Here is a 15,160-nt window from a genome sequence, read left to right as displayed (position 1 = left end):
CATGAATTTAGTTGTTACAAGAATGTGACTTCAGTTTTTCTTTTGCAGCTGTGGTAGAATACAGGTTCAGGATACTGACCCTATTCTGGCCTTTGGATGGGGGGTGGTGAGGCTTTTGTGTATTGGATGTTCTGGTGTGTACTAGTTTGTTGAGTGATGAGCCAGTAGAGTTTGTCTCCCCGAATCTGCCTGTGTGCCCTGACCCTAAGGGCAATGACACACAAGATGTTTTATGCCCACATTAAATCTCGGTTACAGATGGCGACTAAACTTTCCTTCCCGGCTATCATTCGAATCGCCGCTGGGGAAACGTACAAAGTAGCCCGGCGGTGATTCACATGTTAGCTGGTAGAAAGTAAACAATATATATATATATATATATATATATATATATATATATATATATATATATATATACAATATCAAAACAGGGGGGTTGTGGGAGCACTCTAAAGGCTTTAAAGTATATATATATATATAAGTATAATAAATGCTATTTAGCCCTCACTGAAAAAACAGCGTTCAACGGACATTGATTACAGGTAATGCTAAAATGCACATAAAATATAAAACAAGTTAGGGACCGCCATTCGGGGTTTACCTTGACGTGGTATGGTGGCTTATCAATTTTATGATCATAACTTTGTAACAAAATAACCCCTGTTTTGGGTACATATGCAATAGCATTTATTATACTTATATATATACTTTAAAGCCTTTAGAGTGCTCCCACAACCCCCCTGTTTTGATATTATATATATATATATATATATATATATATATATATATATATATATATATATATATATATATATATATATATATATATATATATATATATATTGGTTTATATATGTGAATGTATAGATAGGTCTGTATAAGTATGTGTGTATATATGTGCACTGGGGTTCATTTAAAAGTGTTGAACTTGATGGACTTCGGTCTTTTTTCAACCCTACGTAACCATGGATGGGACGTTTTGTTGCCCGCTGTACCCGAGAGTAATTGTGAATGACAAAACATCCCATTGTCCTTCAGAAGACAGCTCTACATTAGTTGTCTCTTTTTGGAACTCAGGAGTTGTGACCCGATCTAGTATTCATCTCCAGATCCTGGACTACATTAGCTTCAATGAGTTTCTCTAAAATGTGAGTAACTCTGATTGGCTAAAAATAACCCTTTTGGCTCATTTGCACATTTTAATGCCACAGCTGAGCTAAAAATACCTCTAATTGTTATTGATGTTTCCTAGCAGATTAGGGAAGGATGAATCCTTTGAGCTCCACTCCTGGCCTCTTGGCCACTCTTTAAGCACAAGGCTATTTGGAATGTGTTAACAGAAATGAGCAGCTGCTTGTAGGGCGTCAGGATACCTGACACTTGGTGGCTGGAAGATGGAGGAAAAAATGTACCAGAAAAGGCTGGAAAAGAGAGGCTGTAACTAGGGTTGCCACCTTTTCTGCAGAAAAATACCAGCCTTCCTATATATTTATCTTTTTTCTATTAATAACATTGGGATCAGCCATCATTTTTACAGGCCAGGTGGCAACCCTAGCTGTAACTAAAATACATACTGGAATGTGTTTATAAACAAATAATTCATCAAGTATTCTAATAAATGAACATCCCAGCACAGTACAGTATAGGAAACTGTATTACCTGTTTATTATTTCCTTTACATGGTTCCTAGTTAGGAATCTTAAGCTCCGCGTTTGTATCAATTCCTGCTTCAGCAGAGCTTACAATCTAAGGTCCCTGTCAAGTTCACATTTTGTGACAATATAAAGGCTAAGGGCCCAGTACTTTAAAAAGGGTCATGGAATTCTGAGTTTACTTCTAATATCTCCACCAGGGTAACATGATTTCTTTATGAATACACAAGCTTTAATGATTCCTGTAACACACTAGTGACATCACTAAGCAAACTTTATACCTGATGATATCACTGATATCGTTTACAAGATTTTAATTGTTCTTATGTATTCTCATTGTTTAGATGTTAAGACCTGTGAGTGTTGTATACTTTGTTATTTTATAAATATATATAATATGCTGTAATATCATGAATCTGATGGCATTATGACATCATCACAGTGTTTTTTCCGTCCACTAGGGGTTTAAAAATTTGTTAGGCACCCCAAGTGATTATAATTCCCAACTTCAGACCAAGGGCTGGTGCTTCTCTTTACTTAAAACTGCACAGGCCCAGGGTACTATTGAAGGGAGGACACCTCTATTATGGTTTCAGAACCTTGATCAGTGATCATACCAAAAAACATTATACTCCCACTTTTTCATTAATTGGGTTGTGTTGGTCTTCATTTGCACTTTTAGATGATTGTTGGTGCTTGGTCAAATGATTATATATGCAAAACTTCAAGATGGACCAGCACATCAGTTCCTTAAATCACCAATTTTTATTGAGTCATCACTTGTGCATCCAAAGTTACGTCCCTCATTGGGGCCTTTATCATCCTTGATAAAGTCTAGGGTTAACACCTTTGTGCGGCTCATAATCCGGGCAGCGGGTCATGACGTCACCGGGGCGAGTCAGGGATGTTGCGGGCGGGTTGTACTATGTCACGTGGGTGGGGCCAATCACTGTGTCAATCAGGGGAGATCCTGCCGGGTTTTCTTTTTTTGTAAAAAAAAAATGGTCAGTCTGTCTTGACCCGGGCAGCCCTTCTCCAAACCAGGCTGTCCGGGCCAAATCCAGACAGGTGGCTACCCTAATAAAGGCCCCAATCAAGTGAAAGAGCGCAGGTCAAATTAATTAATGGTGTGGAACTGTTAATATGTTTACAAAATAGACAGAAATCAAGGATCTACTGATCAACTGACTGGCTTCCTGTAATAATTAGACCATCTCATTATTAACTGATAAACCCAATGACACTTTTTAATATTTAACTTTCTGGTTTTCATCGTTAACCTGTTGCTAAAATCATTGACGGAATGTTGAAATCCATTGAGATTTAGCGAATAAAGGCAAAGAATTCTTGCCTATCCCCGCATGACGTGTAACCGCATCTAATAATAATATCAGATGTCATTAGACATTTGGACAAAAATGTTGGCGAACAATCCCAGCAGTTTTATATGGAACATATGGGCCCAAAAACTGCATCCAAACTTGCAAAGCTGCAGTGCGATTTCTTCATAAATAGGGTTCATTTTTATTCATTTGTTTATTCATTATTATTCATTCAATTTGACTTTAGAGCAGGGGTCCCCAACCTTTTTTACCTGTGAGCCACAAAAATAAAAAGAGTTGGAGAGCAACATAGGCGTGCAAAAAGTTTCTGGGGTGCCAAATAAGGGCTGTGATTGACTATTTGGTGGCCCCTATATGGACTGGCAGAATACAGGAGGCTCTATATAGCAGTACACCTGGTTTTTATACAACCAAAATTGCCTCCAAGCAAGGAATTCCAAACTTTGATTCCACTGGGAGCAACGTGTTGCTTGTGAGCTACTGGTTGGGGATCACTGCCTTAAGGTGGCCATACACGGGCCGATAAAAGCTGCCGACAGACCGTGTCGGCAGCTTATTGGCCCGTGTATGGGGCCCCCCGATGGGCTTCACCGATCGAGATCTGGCCGAAAGTCGGCCAGATCTCGATCGGATGGGACAAAAAATCCCGTTGGATCGCGGCCGCATCTATTCGTTGATGCGGTCCCGCGATCCAACCGCCCGTTAGGCATCGTTAGGATCCGATCGTTGGGCCCTAGGGCCCACGATCGGATCAGCCCAATATTGCCCACCTCAAGGTGAGCATATCGGAGGGAGATCCGCTCGTTTGGCGACATTGCCAAACGAGCGGATCTCTCAGTGTATGGGCACCTTTAGAGTATGGCCGATCTTTCTATTTATAATAATAGAAATAATAGGTAGATAAAGCATACTGTGTGCACAAACATATTGACTTAAAGTGACTGGGGAAGGTTAAGCACTTTCAAATCAGAAATGGAAATTATACAAGATTACAGATGATCTTCTGATAAATTGATTTTTTTTCCCTCAAGTTAAAAGTTAAAAGATGACTCCAAGGTCACCAAAACCAACTCTTCTTTCCAGGCCTGGCAAATTTGGTCTTTTAAAACGAATACTAATTTGTTGAGAGCAAAATGGCAAATGGGTTGCGATAATGACTCTTTATTGCTAACAGATGTCTAGATCTTCTCTTCATCCCTCTTCATCCCTCCTTCAAGTCGGAGCTGTGTCTAGCCTCTGATAATTTCCCAGATAACAGCTTGATATTTTCACAAAATGGTTCAGCACTGCAGTGGACTGATATATGGATTCAGGGGTCGAGTAAATGTGAATTCAGGGTCAAATAATATATAAAAAATCTTCTCATGGACCCGCACTCCAAAATGTAATATTTCAATTTGCTTTTATTGTGTACATTTTCATACATCTGACGTTTCGGCCCACCTTTTCTGGAAAAAAAAAATATTTTTATGTTTCTTATTAAAACAAAACCCTACTGTTATTATAAAAAAAACATGATTCCTTGCCTGTGATTCCCCCGTTTACTCTGATCGGCTCTGATCACTGATTGCAGAAATTCTTCGGTGGCTGCCAGCTGGACTACAGTGAAACGATTGGCACTGCTCGGAGTTTTGAACGGTGGGGCAGCAGTGTGCGGAGTTGTTTCGTGCCTTTGCTTCTCACTAAAGCTAACTTCGGTCAGGAACAACCCTGCCAGCTGGTGTTGTGCCATCCAGAACTTGGGTAGCGATGATGGTTTTGAAATAATGCAGCCGGCGCAGTCTAAAGATTTGTGCATCCGTAATAAGAACCAGTGGAGTGAAGGAGGGGGATCACAAGCAAGGGATCATCATATTTTTTTTATAAACTGTATAATGTAAAATAAATATATATTAGAAATAGGTTTCTTTGTTTAATGTAGAACTTGGGACTATTAAAGCCCCTGGCCACCAATGTGTGTGTTTTGGTTTTTAACCACTAGGCTCTTGGGGAGGAGGAGGCCTGACAATTCCGTTGTACGGGACCCTGTGATTTCTGATGGCAACCCCGACTAATCCCACACCTGTATTTGCTTTTATATAAATATATTACTTACAACCACCATAGTGCTTGTTATAACCAAGGCATTCACCATATGGTTTAACAGAAATGCAAAGAGGTTTTGGTGAGTGAGATTTAATTAAGGTTTATGGGGAATGAATCATTTGAGGCAAGAAGTAGGGAAGTTTTCAGCCACCTGTAAATAATATAAGTGATGGTGTAATATATCAGAGTTGGCAGTGGTATAACCCAGTCGAGGGGTCTGCTGTGTGAAAGTTACGCCACTAAGAGCCTCCCTCCCCTGTAGAAAAAATCTTTGGGGCCAATCTCACATTCTTCCAAGTTCATATCCCCAACCAGAAGGTGAAGGATGAGCAGCAGACCCTGCGATGATCCAGTCTCCCCCTGTCTCTTGTTCTACGATAGGGTAGTTTGCTACAAATAAATATGGCCAATGACAACCTTTACAGAAATGTAAGGAAGCCTTGAACAGCCAAATTCTGCATTTTTAAGAGAAAGGAGCAATGAACATATGGCCAGTGTTTGTTATGAAAATGGCACCCTGTGTTTCCTGCCCAGGGCACTGGCTTGGACAGAAGGGAGAATGGAATGTTATCAGATTCAGCCATGAATTAGAGCACAGCTCTGTCTAGCCTGGTACCACCCGCCTGGTGAGAGATTTATTGTCGTCTAGGGAAGAGAGCAAGCTCCCCTTTTTCTTTTTCTATGCACTTTAACCCTTTGTGATCCATGGATCATGGAATCTATGGTGCTGACAGAAGTTACAGCATACCCATAAAACATAGATGACAATTTCTAGTTTCCTTGCCTTTCTGAGCAGAGGCTGTACTCGACTCAAAAGAGTTCACCTTTAAATCAACTTTGTTGGCGATGGACGATGAAATTCCAAGGCAATTTGTAACTGATCCTCTTTTTTTTTTTTCTGGATCATTTTCAAATTATGGAGCCCAGAGGGTCTCCAGTTTGGAATTTCTGCAGCTCTGTGGTTGCTATGGTCCAATTTCCCCTAATGAACAGTAGTTCAAATGAGCAGTGGCGTAACTACGTCCTAGCATGCGCAACCATACCTCTCAACCTTTTGCAAATAGAAAGAGGGAAAAAAGTTTTGCGACACTGAGCGCAGCATTTTTTAACCACTGCTTTTTTTGTGGCCACACCCCTTAATTACCATGTTAATTTTAGAAAATTTGGCAGGTTATAAAAGTCTGAACACATTTCAGTGTTTTTTATGTGTTATTACAGTTTTGCTAATGAAGGTGAATTGCCCTTTAAGCTGCAAGTCACAGTTTCCCCAGGAAACCTGCTTATCTTAAATAGTTACAAGTGTTTCTTTGCTTATCTTAAATTGTTACAAAAGTACCCAAGTGCCCCTGCCACTTATTCTGGGCTCTCTGCCAAAAGCCAATTAAGTTTCAGAAACGTTGTATCTTTTTCTGGCTGTGCAGTGCAGGAAATCAAAGAGAAAGTCAGGACATTTCAGTGGGGCTGTGGGTTGAGCTGTCAAAATCGTGACTGTCCCGCGAAAATGGGACAGTTGAAAGGTATGCACAGAGGCAAACTTTGCATCCCTACCACAAAGTCTTATGAATCCATGTATGTATTTAGTATTGGGATATGTGTGTAAAGTGAAATGAAGGATGGGATATAATGCACAGAACAGGCAGAGGAAATTAAAGGCATCTTTCTTCTGAATATTCTTCTGATGCTCACGACTTTGGTAAAAGGAGCTCTGGTATAGAAATGTACATATTCCAAAGTTTCATTTTTATCATTAGAACATACAGGGAACATTAAACCAGCGGAATAACTGGGAGTGATTGGGGACCTCAAAATTTTAGACTCCCCTCATTGCAAGCTGTTGGTTATTAGACTAATGAATATTTCAGTATGTCTACCAACACCCACTTTATAAAACTCATGTATCACTGAGGCTTTTTTTGGCTGGATACTTCTGTATACTAAAAGCTGAAGCACCCAGCAGTCTTATCAGGAACACTCGACCCTGTTGCAGGATTTGCAAACACACACAACCTTTCCCCCCTACTTTTGCTTAATCCACTGATAATAATGTCTTCTGCTGATATGCTCTTAAATTGAATATAATGTTAAAATGACCTCTTCTTCCCATCCATGTAAATGTGAGGATGTGCCTCCAGCAAGGACAATTCCTGTGGGTCCCCCACAAGGGTGACTTTGAAAATGTATTTCTCCACCATCTAGTCTTTCTTCGAGAGCGGCCCTTGCCTTTTCTGGCTGTGGTGCTCCAGCTGTGCTTCTGTTACTAGACATATTTTTGGCTGAGACTTCCCTCACCTCAGTTTCTTTGCAGAGTTACACTAGACTCGGAGCCAAGACGTTGATCTCAGGAATCTCAACTGCTAACAGCCACCTCCTTACAACTGTACAATTAAGGGCTTGGCCGAACCAGTGCTAATTCCTTCAGCATGTTATTGAAGTGAATAAATGCATAGTGGTTCTGTAAAGGACCGGACCTTTAAAGGGATATTTCCGATAAAATAGACCCCACGTTTAGAATGCAGAACGAAGTGAGCAAAAAAGCAAAGTGCAAAAAAAGGCTGCAAATGGCAATCATTAGAAAAAATAGGATTTAGCATATACAGGTAGAGGATCAGTTATCCAGAAAGCTGATATCTGGAAAGCTCAAAATTACAGAAAGGCTATCTCCCATAGAAAAAATAAATTCATTTTTTTAAAAAATGATTTCCTTTTTTCTCTGTGGTAATAAAACACTACCTTGTACTTGATCATAACTTGTCCTGGCCCTGTATTTAATGCTTAAAGGAGAAGGAAAGGTGAAAATTAAGTAAACATTATCAGAAAGGTCTATATAAATATACCAGTAATCCCTCAAAGTAATGCTGTTCTGAGTCCTATGTCAAAAGAAACACAGCATTTCTTTCCTTCTATTGTGTACACATGGGCTTCTGTATCAGACTTCCTGCCTTCAGCTTAAACCTCCAGGGCACGGCTTGAGCATGCTCAGTTTGCTCCTCACTCCCTCCTCCCCTCCCTGCTGTAATCTGAGCCCAGAGCTATGATTGTGCAGGGAGAGAAGCAGGAAGTGATGTCACACCAAGCTAATATGGCAGTTGCTATCCTTAACAAATAGAGAACACTTCAAGAACTGTTTACTCAGGAATGATAAGCATTCTGCAGAATAAAAATAGTGTTATAGCTTGCACTATTGTGGCTAATCTATTGGCAATAAACTGCTTCAGTAGCTTTCCTTCTCCTTTAAGTATTTTTATAGCAGTGTTAAAGTATGGAGATCTGAATTACATAAAGATCCCTTCTCTGGAAAACCTCAGGTTCCGAGCATTCTGGATAACCAGTCCCATACCTCTAAATGTATTGAAACCATTAAGTACCGTGGTCATAAGGCTAACTCACATGTCACATGACTGTAATTACTACTCTTTGTCCCTGGGGCAAATGTCTCTTTAAACATACCAGTGTTACTTGTCCGCCTTGGGTCTAATTGGGGCAGATCTCATAAACATGTCACTGTCACGTACAGAGTTCTCATCGCCTAAGAATGACCTTCTCCTTTTCAGCAAATTGCCTAAGAGCCAGGGTTAGCCGTGGGAATTTAGAATCCAGGCTTGCAGATTTTCATTTATTGGACACTTGTTTGGTTTCACTAAAGCCCCGTGTTTATAGAAACACAAGTGGAGGTTTGAAACTAATTAAATTGTAAGTACACCCTCAAAACTTTACAAAAATAATTGAAAAGTTGCTTAGAATAAGCCATTCTATAACATACTAAAAGTTCATTGAAGGTGAACTGCCTCTTTAAAAGTTCATTGAAATGGACAGCAATCCGCATGAGCAAAATATTGGAAACATGGAAAATCAGGCAGATTTTACCTGCAGCAATTTTTGTTCATCTCAATGAAAGGAAATTTCCGGCTGCTTTGTCGGGGAGCTTGATTTCCTGCTGGAGATAAAGCATCCTGCGTCCCATCAACTTCAAGAGGGAAAACAAAAACTTAGCTCATAAGACAAAAGTAAAGTTGGTGTTACATTTCACCCTATGTCACCCTACTATTCAGACTGAAGCAGTTTGGGTTATGTTTTCTGACCTAAATTGCCATCCCAAAAGCCATGTCTCTGCCCCCTGCTAGTGTATGAATGTCTAGACTTAAGGTGGCCATATACACAGAGATCCGCTCGTTGGCGATTTCGCCAAACAAGCAGATCTCTCCCCGATATGCCCTTGAGTTGGGCAATATTAGGCTGATCCAATTGTGGGCCCTAGGGCCGTAAGATCGGATCATAATGAGCGGTTGGATCATGGAACCACATCAACAAACAGACGTGGCCGCGATCTAACGGCATTTTCAACCTTGCCGGATCAACATCTGTCCGACTTTCGGGCCAGATATCAATCGGGGAAGCCCGTCGGAGGGCCCCAGACATGAGCCAATAAATTGCCAACTCGGTCTGTCTGCAGCTTTTATTGGCCCGTGTATGGCCACCTTTACTGTGGCCAAAGTGGAATTCATAAGGTTTTGGAGGCTTTTTCATGGCCTTGAAATATTGGGAAACGGTTTTAATCTGGCCTCGACCTTAAACTTCTGCAAACTTTCCCCTATTAAATCTGTCATACGCACCATAAAGGTCAATACTTGAAATTGTTAACATTGCTGAAAAGTGGTGGGTGTTGGTGGGTGAATCCCACAAGTAAAATTCTCGGGCCTCTTGATTCACATTAATCCCAACCAATGCTTGCTTTGTTTTCTATATTTAGCTGCCGATATACATTATGGCCCCAGGCAACTTTGCTCAGCTTTGTTTTCCAAGTGTTGTATATGTCTGCATAGATTCTGGATGACTATATGGAATCTGAGCCCTGATCCACAATTCCACTTCAGTTCAGCATGATTGTGCCCTTCTGCGGAATGAGAAAAGCTTTTGTGTGCTATAGAGAGGGGGCTGGTCTTGCTCTCATTTCCTTTGCTAAGGAACGATATATTTCTTTAACTAGTGTGCGTTTGTTTTAGGGTCTCTTTTACTGTATCTGCTATAGTGTCCATTTATGACTGCAAAGTGCAATTTTGCAAATTGCAAAGTTTTTTACCCATAATTCTAGTATAATTGTGGTCCTGATGAATTGTGCTTTGATGCCAATTTTTCACAATTGGGATGAAAATATACAATGTCTGGATGGCACAATTTCCAGTGCCAAAATGACTTTCAATTCTTTATGTACAAATTCTGCAGTTCCACTGTGGAGCAGGGCTAGAACTAGGGGTACGCAAAAGAGGCACCTGCCTAGGGTGCAATGGTGGGGGACAGGCACCCCTTCTGCCTCTAACTTCAATCCTGTTCTTTAATGGGGAAGCTATGGCAGAAGAAACAGGAGAGGTGCTAGCAGAGATTTGAGGCAAGAGAATTGCTAAGAGTGGGGGGCATGGTGATGGGGAGAGGCTGCCACGTGGATGTGGTTTCTGAGTGGAGATTTGAGGCAGCAGACGTCGTGGGTTTTGACTTGAGCCCAGCTCTGTTCTTGAGCTTCCACCTTAAAGGTGACCAAAACCTGCAAAACATGTTTGGAGGCAAGTACCTTTAAAGAATGCCGTCCAACTGTGACTGCAGGTGTAAATGAACACTTATGGGCCACTGGAAGGAGGCTTCATTAGCTCTGCAAACTCTGTATTGTCAAGTTCTGCTTTAGCCTTACAATAGGAGGCCAGGCACACATGTATTGTATAATGGAAAGTGAAGTCAGGGATAATTTGACACCCAAAGAACATTACTTTTCCCCTAAGAGCAAATTCTGCTCCAAATAGCTTATATTTCTTATAAAACCGCTCTGCTACATATATGAGAATGTAACCGAGTAGAAAAGGATTGTATTTCAGTTATTTCGGTTATAGCCTTTAAGGAAAGTAAGCATTGTTACAGTGATGTGGTGATTACAATGTGATCCATCATGTTTGATCACTGCAATGCTTTCAGCGAACAGAGGAGCACAGGGGGTTTTGGGCATTTCAAGGGTTATTGCAGATTTGCAGTTTCCAGCTGCTGTTTCACTACAACTCCCAGCATGCCCTGACAAACCACATGGAGTGTAAAGGCCATGGGCTTAATATCCGTGTTTGATTCAGCTTCTCTAGTGTGAATATTTGGGCCTGGGGTGCTGTTGTATTTGTGGTACTTAGAGACCTGGAATCTGGGTTCCCTGGTGGTGATGTTTATCCAGAGAGAGACGGAAAAAAGCTGGTTAAAGATTAGCCACAAGAGCAAACTTAGCATGCCCTGATATTTACCATACTAAGTGAATGAGCACAAGGTTGGGACTGCTGTCCCTGGCTGGGTAGACCTAGAATATGCATACGAGTTCAAAGTCCGGATGATCTGTTGTGGGTTTATATGCCAATGTTAATCAGGGCCTGCTTTTACAGATTGCAGTGAGCTTGATAAAAAAGGAGAACTGATAATGCAAATTCCATCTAATTTAGTCAGTCACTTCACGATTGCAGCTGCCAGGGTCCTTTTTAGAGCCCAGGAGCCGCTCCCCTGCTGGGTACTAAGGCAGGGCTCCTCCTCCGTCTTTCCAGCTTTGCTGTGTGGCTTCCAACATCACTAAAGAAAGATTATTGCCCCTCTACTGGCAGAGCAGCCCGGGGGAACAAAAAGAAACTGATATATTGGATGTCTGCTGTATGGAGCTGCTGTATGACTTCCCACACTCGGCAGCCCTGTTTAGCTTGTTTACTGAATGTGGTACAGCAGCTCTTTGCATTAACTGAATCAAATTCTACTTTCATCATCCCTGAAGTGGCACTTTAATTTGGGTGTTAAAAGCAAGTGAAGAAAGCACAAACTGAACCTGCTAAATGTGACTATTTCCTCTGACTTTACCTAAATCTATATTCCTTTACAGCTCAGACTGGGTGGAAATCATTGAGCCACGCTCCCAGGAGCGAATGTATGTGAACCTCGCGACTGGAGAATGTGGCTGGGAGCCCCCACTTGACGTGCCCGTTCGCCAGTCGGACAAGAAACAGTGGTGGGAGCTGTATGACCAGCAGAGCAGTCGCTTCTACTACTACAATGCACAGAACCATCAGACAGTGTGGCATCGACCCCTACAGTGTGACATCGTGCCCCTGGCCAAACTACAGGCCGTGAAACGTGCCTCCCAGCCTGGCATCTTAAGTTTATCCAGACAGGAGCGGCTTAGCCATCGTGGCAGCACTAGCAGTGAGGGTGGGCACACCTCTTCCGAAATCCTAATGCTTCAGGATGCCTCACTTGAGAGGGACGGCGAGAAAAGAAAAGGGGACAGTGTGGATAGCAGAAAGGATTCTGGGAGGTGAGCCATTTTTCTTCATATATGATTTTGGTTCATTGCTTTGCTTTTATAGCTTTTTCCAAAGAAAGGCTGCATAATCTAATGTCTGTAGATGTAAAAAGAAAAAGGAAAATATACTACAGGTATTACACCTTTTTTCAAGCCATTGTTGTTTTTTCCCAATTTCCCATTTTTGCAGTGGCGTAACTACTCACCGACGGGCCCTGGTACAAAATAAGTACCTGGGCTGTCAGCCCCTCTCCCCTATGAATTGCACGATGGACTGCAGATGGCGTGCACGCTGTAAAATCTCCCCCTGCCCAGCCACCAGCCATATTCATTTTCTAGGCTCCAGCAGGCCCCACAGGGGGTGCAGGCCCTGGTGCGATCACACCCTTTGCACCCCTGGTAGTTACGCCACTGCATTTTTTCTTCCACTCTTAAGTCGGCTTTTATGAAAAGTTTCACTTGCTTTGCAACCTGGCAGATCATTATCAACCTTAGCCACAATCAGATCATATTTGAGCCTATGGAGGACTGCATGGAAAGCCAAACATGATTTGTTGATAGCTGCCCATTAAATATGCGTATGTTATGGCTATGGGTAAGAGAGATAATGATATATGCCCCAGATGCAGAACTCCAGCAGCTAATTTCATACACATGATTTGGGCCTGCCCAGTGATCAATACATACTGGGCTCAGATAATAGTAACCACACTTGATTTAGGGCATTACTGTATTATGCAAAGACAAATATAATTATGCACTGGGTGGGACCCACTCCTCCCACGAGAAGCTCCTGGATAAAAGTAGTCAATGTAGTAATACCACTGATTAAACTTACACACGTAGCTAGGGGCACGGCTCATAAATTTGATAAGATACGGAGCCCATGGTGGGAATCGGGCCCTGGTACTCAACCAAGGTTTGACACGATGCGGGAATAAGGGTGTCTTTTTACAAATTAACATTGGGAGTTCTAGACCAACCTGCAAGTAAGAAATAAAGAATTTGATGCAACGTAAAATAAATCAAGTGACAAACAGAAATGTTTATTGTTATTTCAATGTTTATTGTTTATAAAACGATTAAAATTATACCTTTTAAAAAAACAAATAAAACATGTGTATGTTAACTAGCTACATATCCGTATGTGGCACAATAATCTATTGATGCAGTTCTAAAGGCCGACTAATTGACGTGTATCTCCAGAAAGGAAGCAAATATACCTCCCTGTACAAGTGGCCAATCTAGTGACCATACATAGGCCGATAAGTTGGCAACTCAGCTCTACTAGACAGTTGTCAGCTTAATGGTCCATGTATGGCACCCTCCTGACTGCCTGGCAGATCAATCTGTCTGAGAACTAGGTATATATATATATATATATATATATATATATATATATACAGTGTGTATACATACTGACTTAGGGCTAGTCCACACGAAGAGATCCCCGAACTGCCTCAGCGTTTTTCCCCATAGGCTAGAATGAAAAGTCGCCTGCGCTAATGCACACCCGGTGAGGAGTTTTCTATAGTCGCCAGAAGTTGCCTATGGGGAAAACGCTGAGGCAGTTCGGGAGATAGTCGCTCAAAAGACGAGGAGATTAGTCGCCAGGCGACAAAATCTCCCCGAATCTCCTCGTGTGGCCTTACCCTTAAAGTGGCTGGGGTAGGTGAAGCACTTTCAAATTAGAAATGGAGACCATGCAAGATTACAGATCTTCTTTGCTGAACTTCTGATAGATTGCGGAATAATTGATGTTTTTTTTGTCAGAAAGGACACACACCTCAAGTAAAAAGATGACTCCGGGGTCACAAAACCAACTTGTTTTTTCCAGGCCTGGCAAATCTGGTCTTCTAAATCTAATTTGTTGAGAGCAAACTGGCAAATGGGTTGTGATAATGACTCTTTATGGCTAACAGATGTCTAGATCTTCTCATCTCCATCCCCCTTCCAGTCGGAGCTGTGCTGAAACTTCTAGCCTCTGATAAATTCCCAGATAACAGCTTGATATTTTCACGGTTCAGCACTGCAGTGGACTAAAATAATATGTAAAGGGCTTTTTCAACCTTCTAGATACTTTTTTCAGTTGCTTTCCATTTTTTTGCTGTTTTCCTAAAATTGAATTCAAGTTAACTGTTCAGTCTGGCAGCTCAGTAATTCAGGTGCAGATTCGGAACTGTTACAATTTGCTCCATTAGTTGATCCATTTCTCAGCAGCATCTGTGGAATATTAGCAACTATTGTGTCAATTTTATTTAATGAATTTAATGAAACTCATGGATTCTGCTCAGCAGGGACAAAGATCAGAAATGTATCATGTGATGTGACAATTTAGAACACTGTATAGGGTCAGCGACCACCTTTCCAGAGATGCTTTAGAAAAACATAAGAAGGTAAAAAATAAAACTTTAATTTTCAGTATTAGAAAAACGCTCACCAATAGAAATTAGAAAGCAATTGAATTGGTGATTTAAGGACATTTTTGGTCCTCTTGGCCCCCAAAACGTTGGTATGTCACCCCAAGGGCCTGATCACCTGGGTTCGATACTTTTTTCCTAAATGTCTGGTTTTTAGTTTCAGCTGCCCAAACATGTAGGCCTGACTCACTAAGAAGCAGTGGATGCTAATTTGCAGCAGCAGCTCAGGTTAATGACTTGGAGCAGGAATTTCAGACAGCAACCACACTGTAAGGGCTCTTACTGACGAGCGGTTGTAGCTGCGCTCCCCTGCATTCCGTTTTTCTGCGTTCATCCGCAGTAGAGCGCAGGAAT

General features: G+C 41.5%; 1 protein-coding gene across 1 annotated transcript in view; it reads left to right on the top strand.

The window, feature by feature from the left end:
- LOC108701070 (rho GTPase-activating protein 39) overlaps positions 1-15,160 on the top strand; it is a 73,252-nt gene that overhangs the window by 14,596 nt on the left and 43,496 nt on the right. The window contains exon 2 of the mRNA XM_018235233.2: positions 11,967-12,398. Within this exon, the coding sequence (XP_018090722.1) occupies positions 11,967-12,398 (432 nt within the window). The remainder of the gene's footprint in view (positions 1-11,966; positions 12,399-15,160) is intronic.

Source organism: Xenopus laevis, chromosome 9_10L (genome assembly GCF_017654675.1).
Source record: "Xenopus laevis strain J_2021 chromosome 9_10L, Xenopus_laevis_v10.1, whole genome shotgun sequence".
NCBI classification, from domain to species: domain Eukaryota; kingdom Metazoa; phylum Chordata; class Amphibia; order Anura; family Pipidae; genus Xenopus; species Xenopus laevis.
The sequence above is the reverse complement of the archived record's forward strand: the minus strand, read 5'-3'. Positions and strand labels throughout refer to the sequence as shown.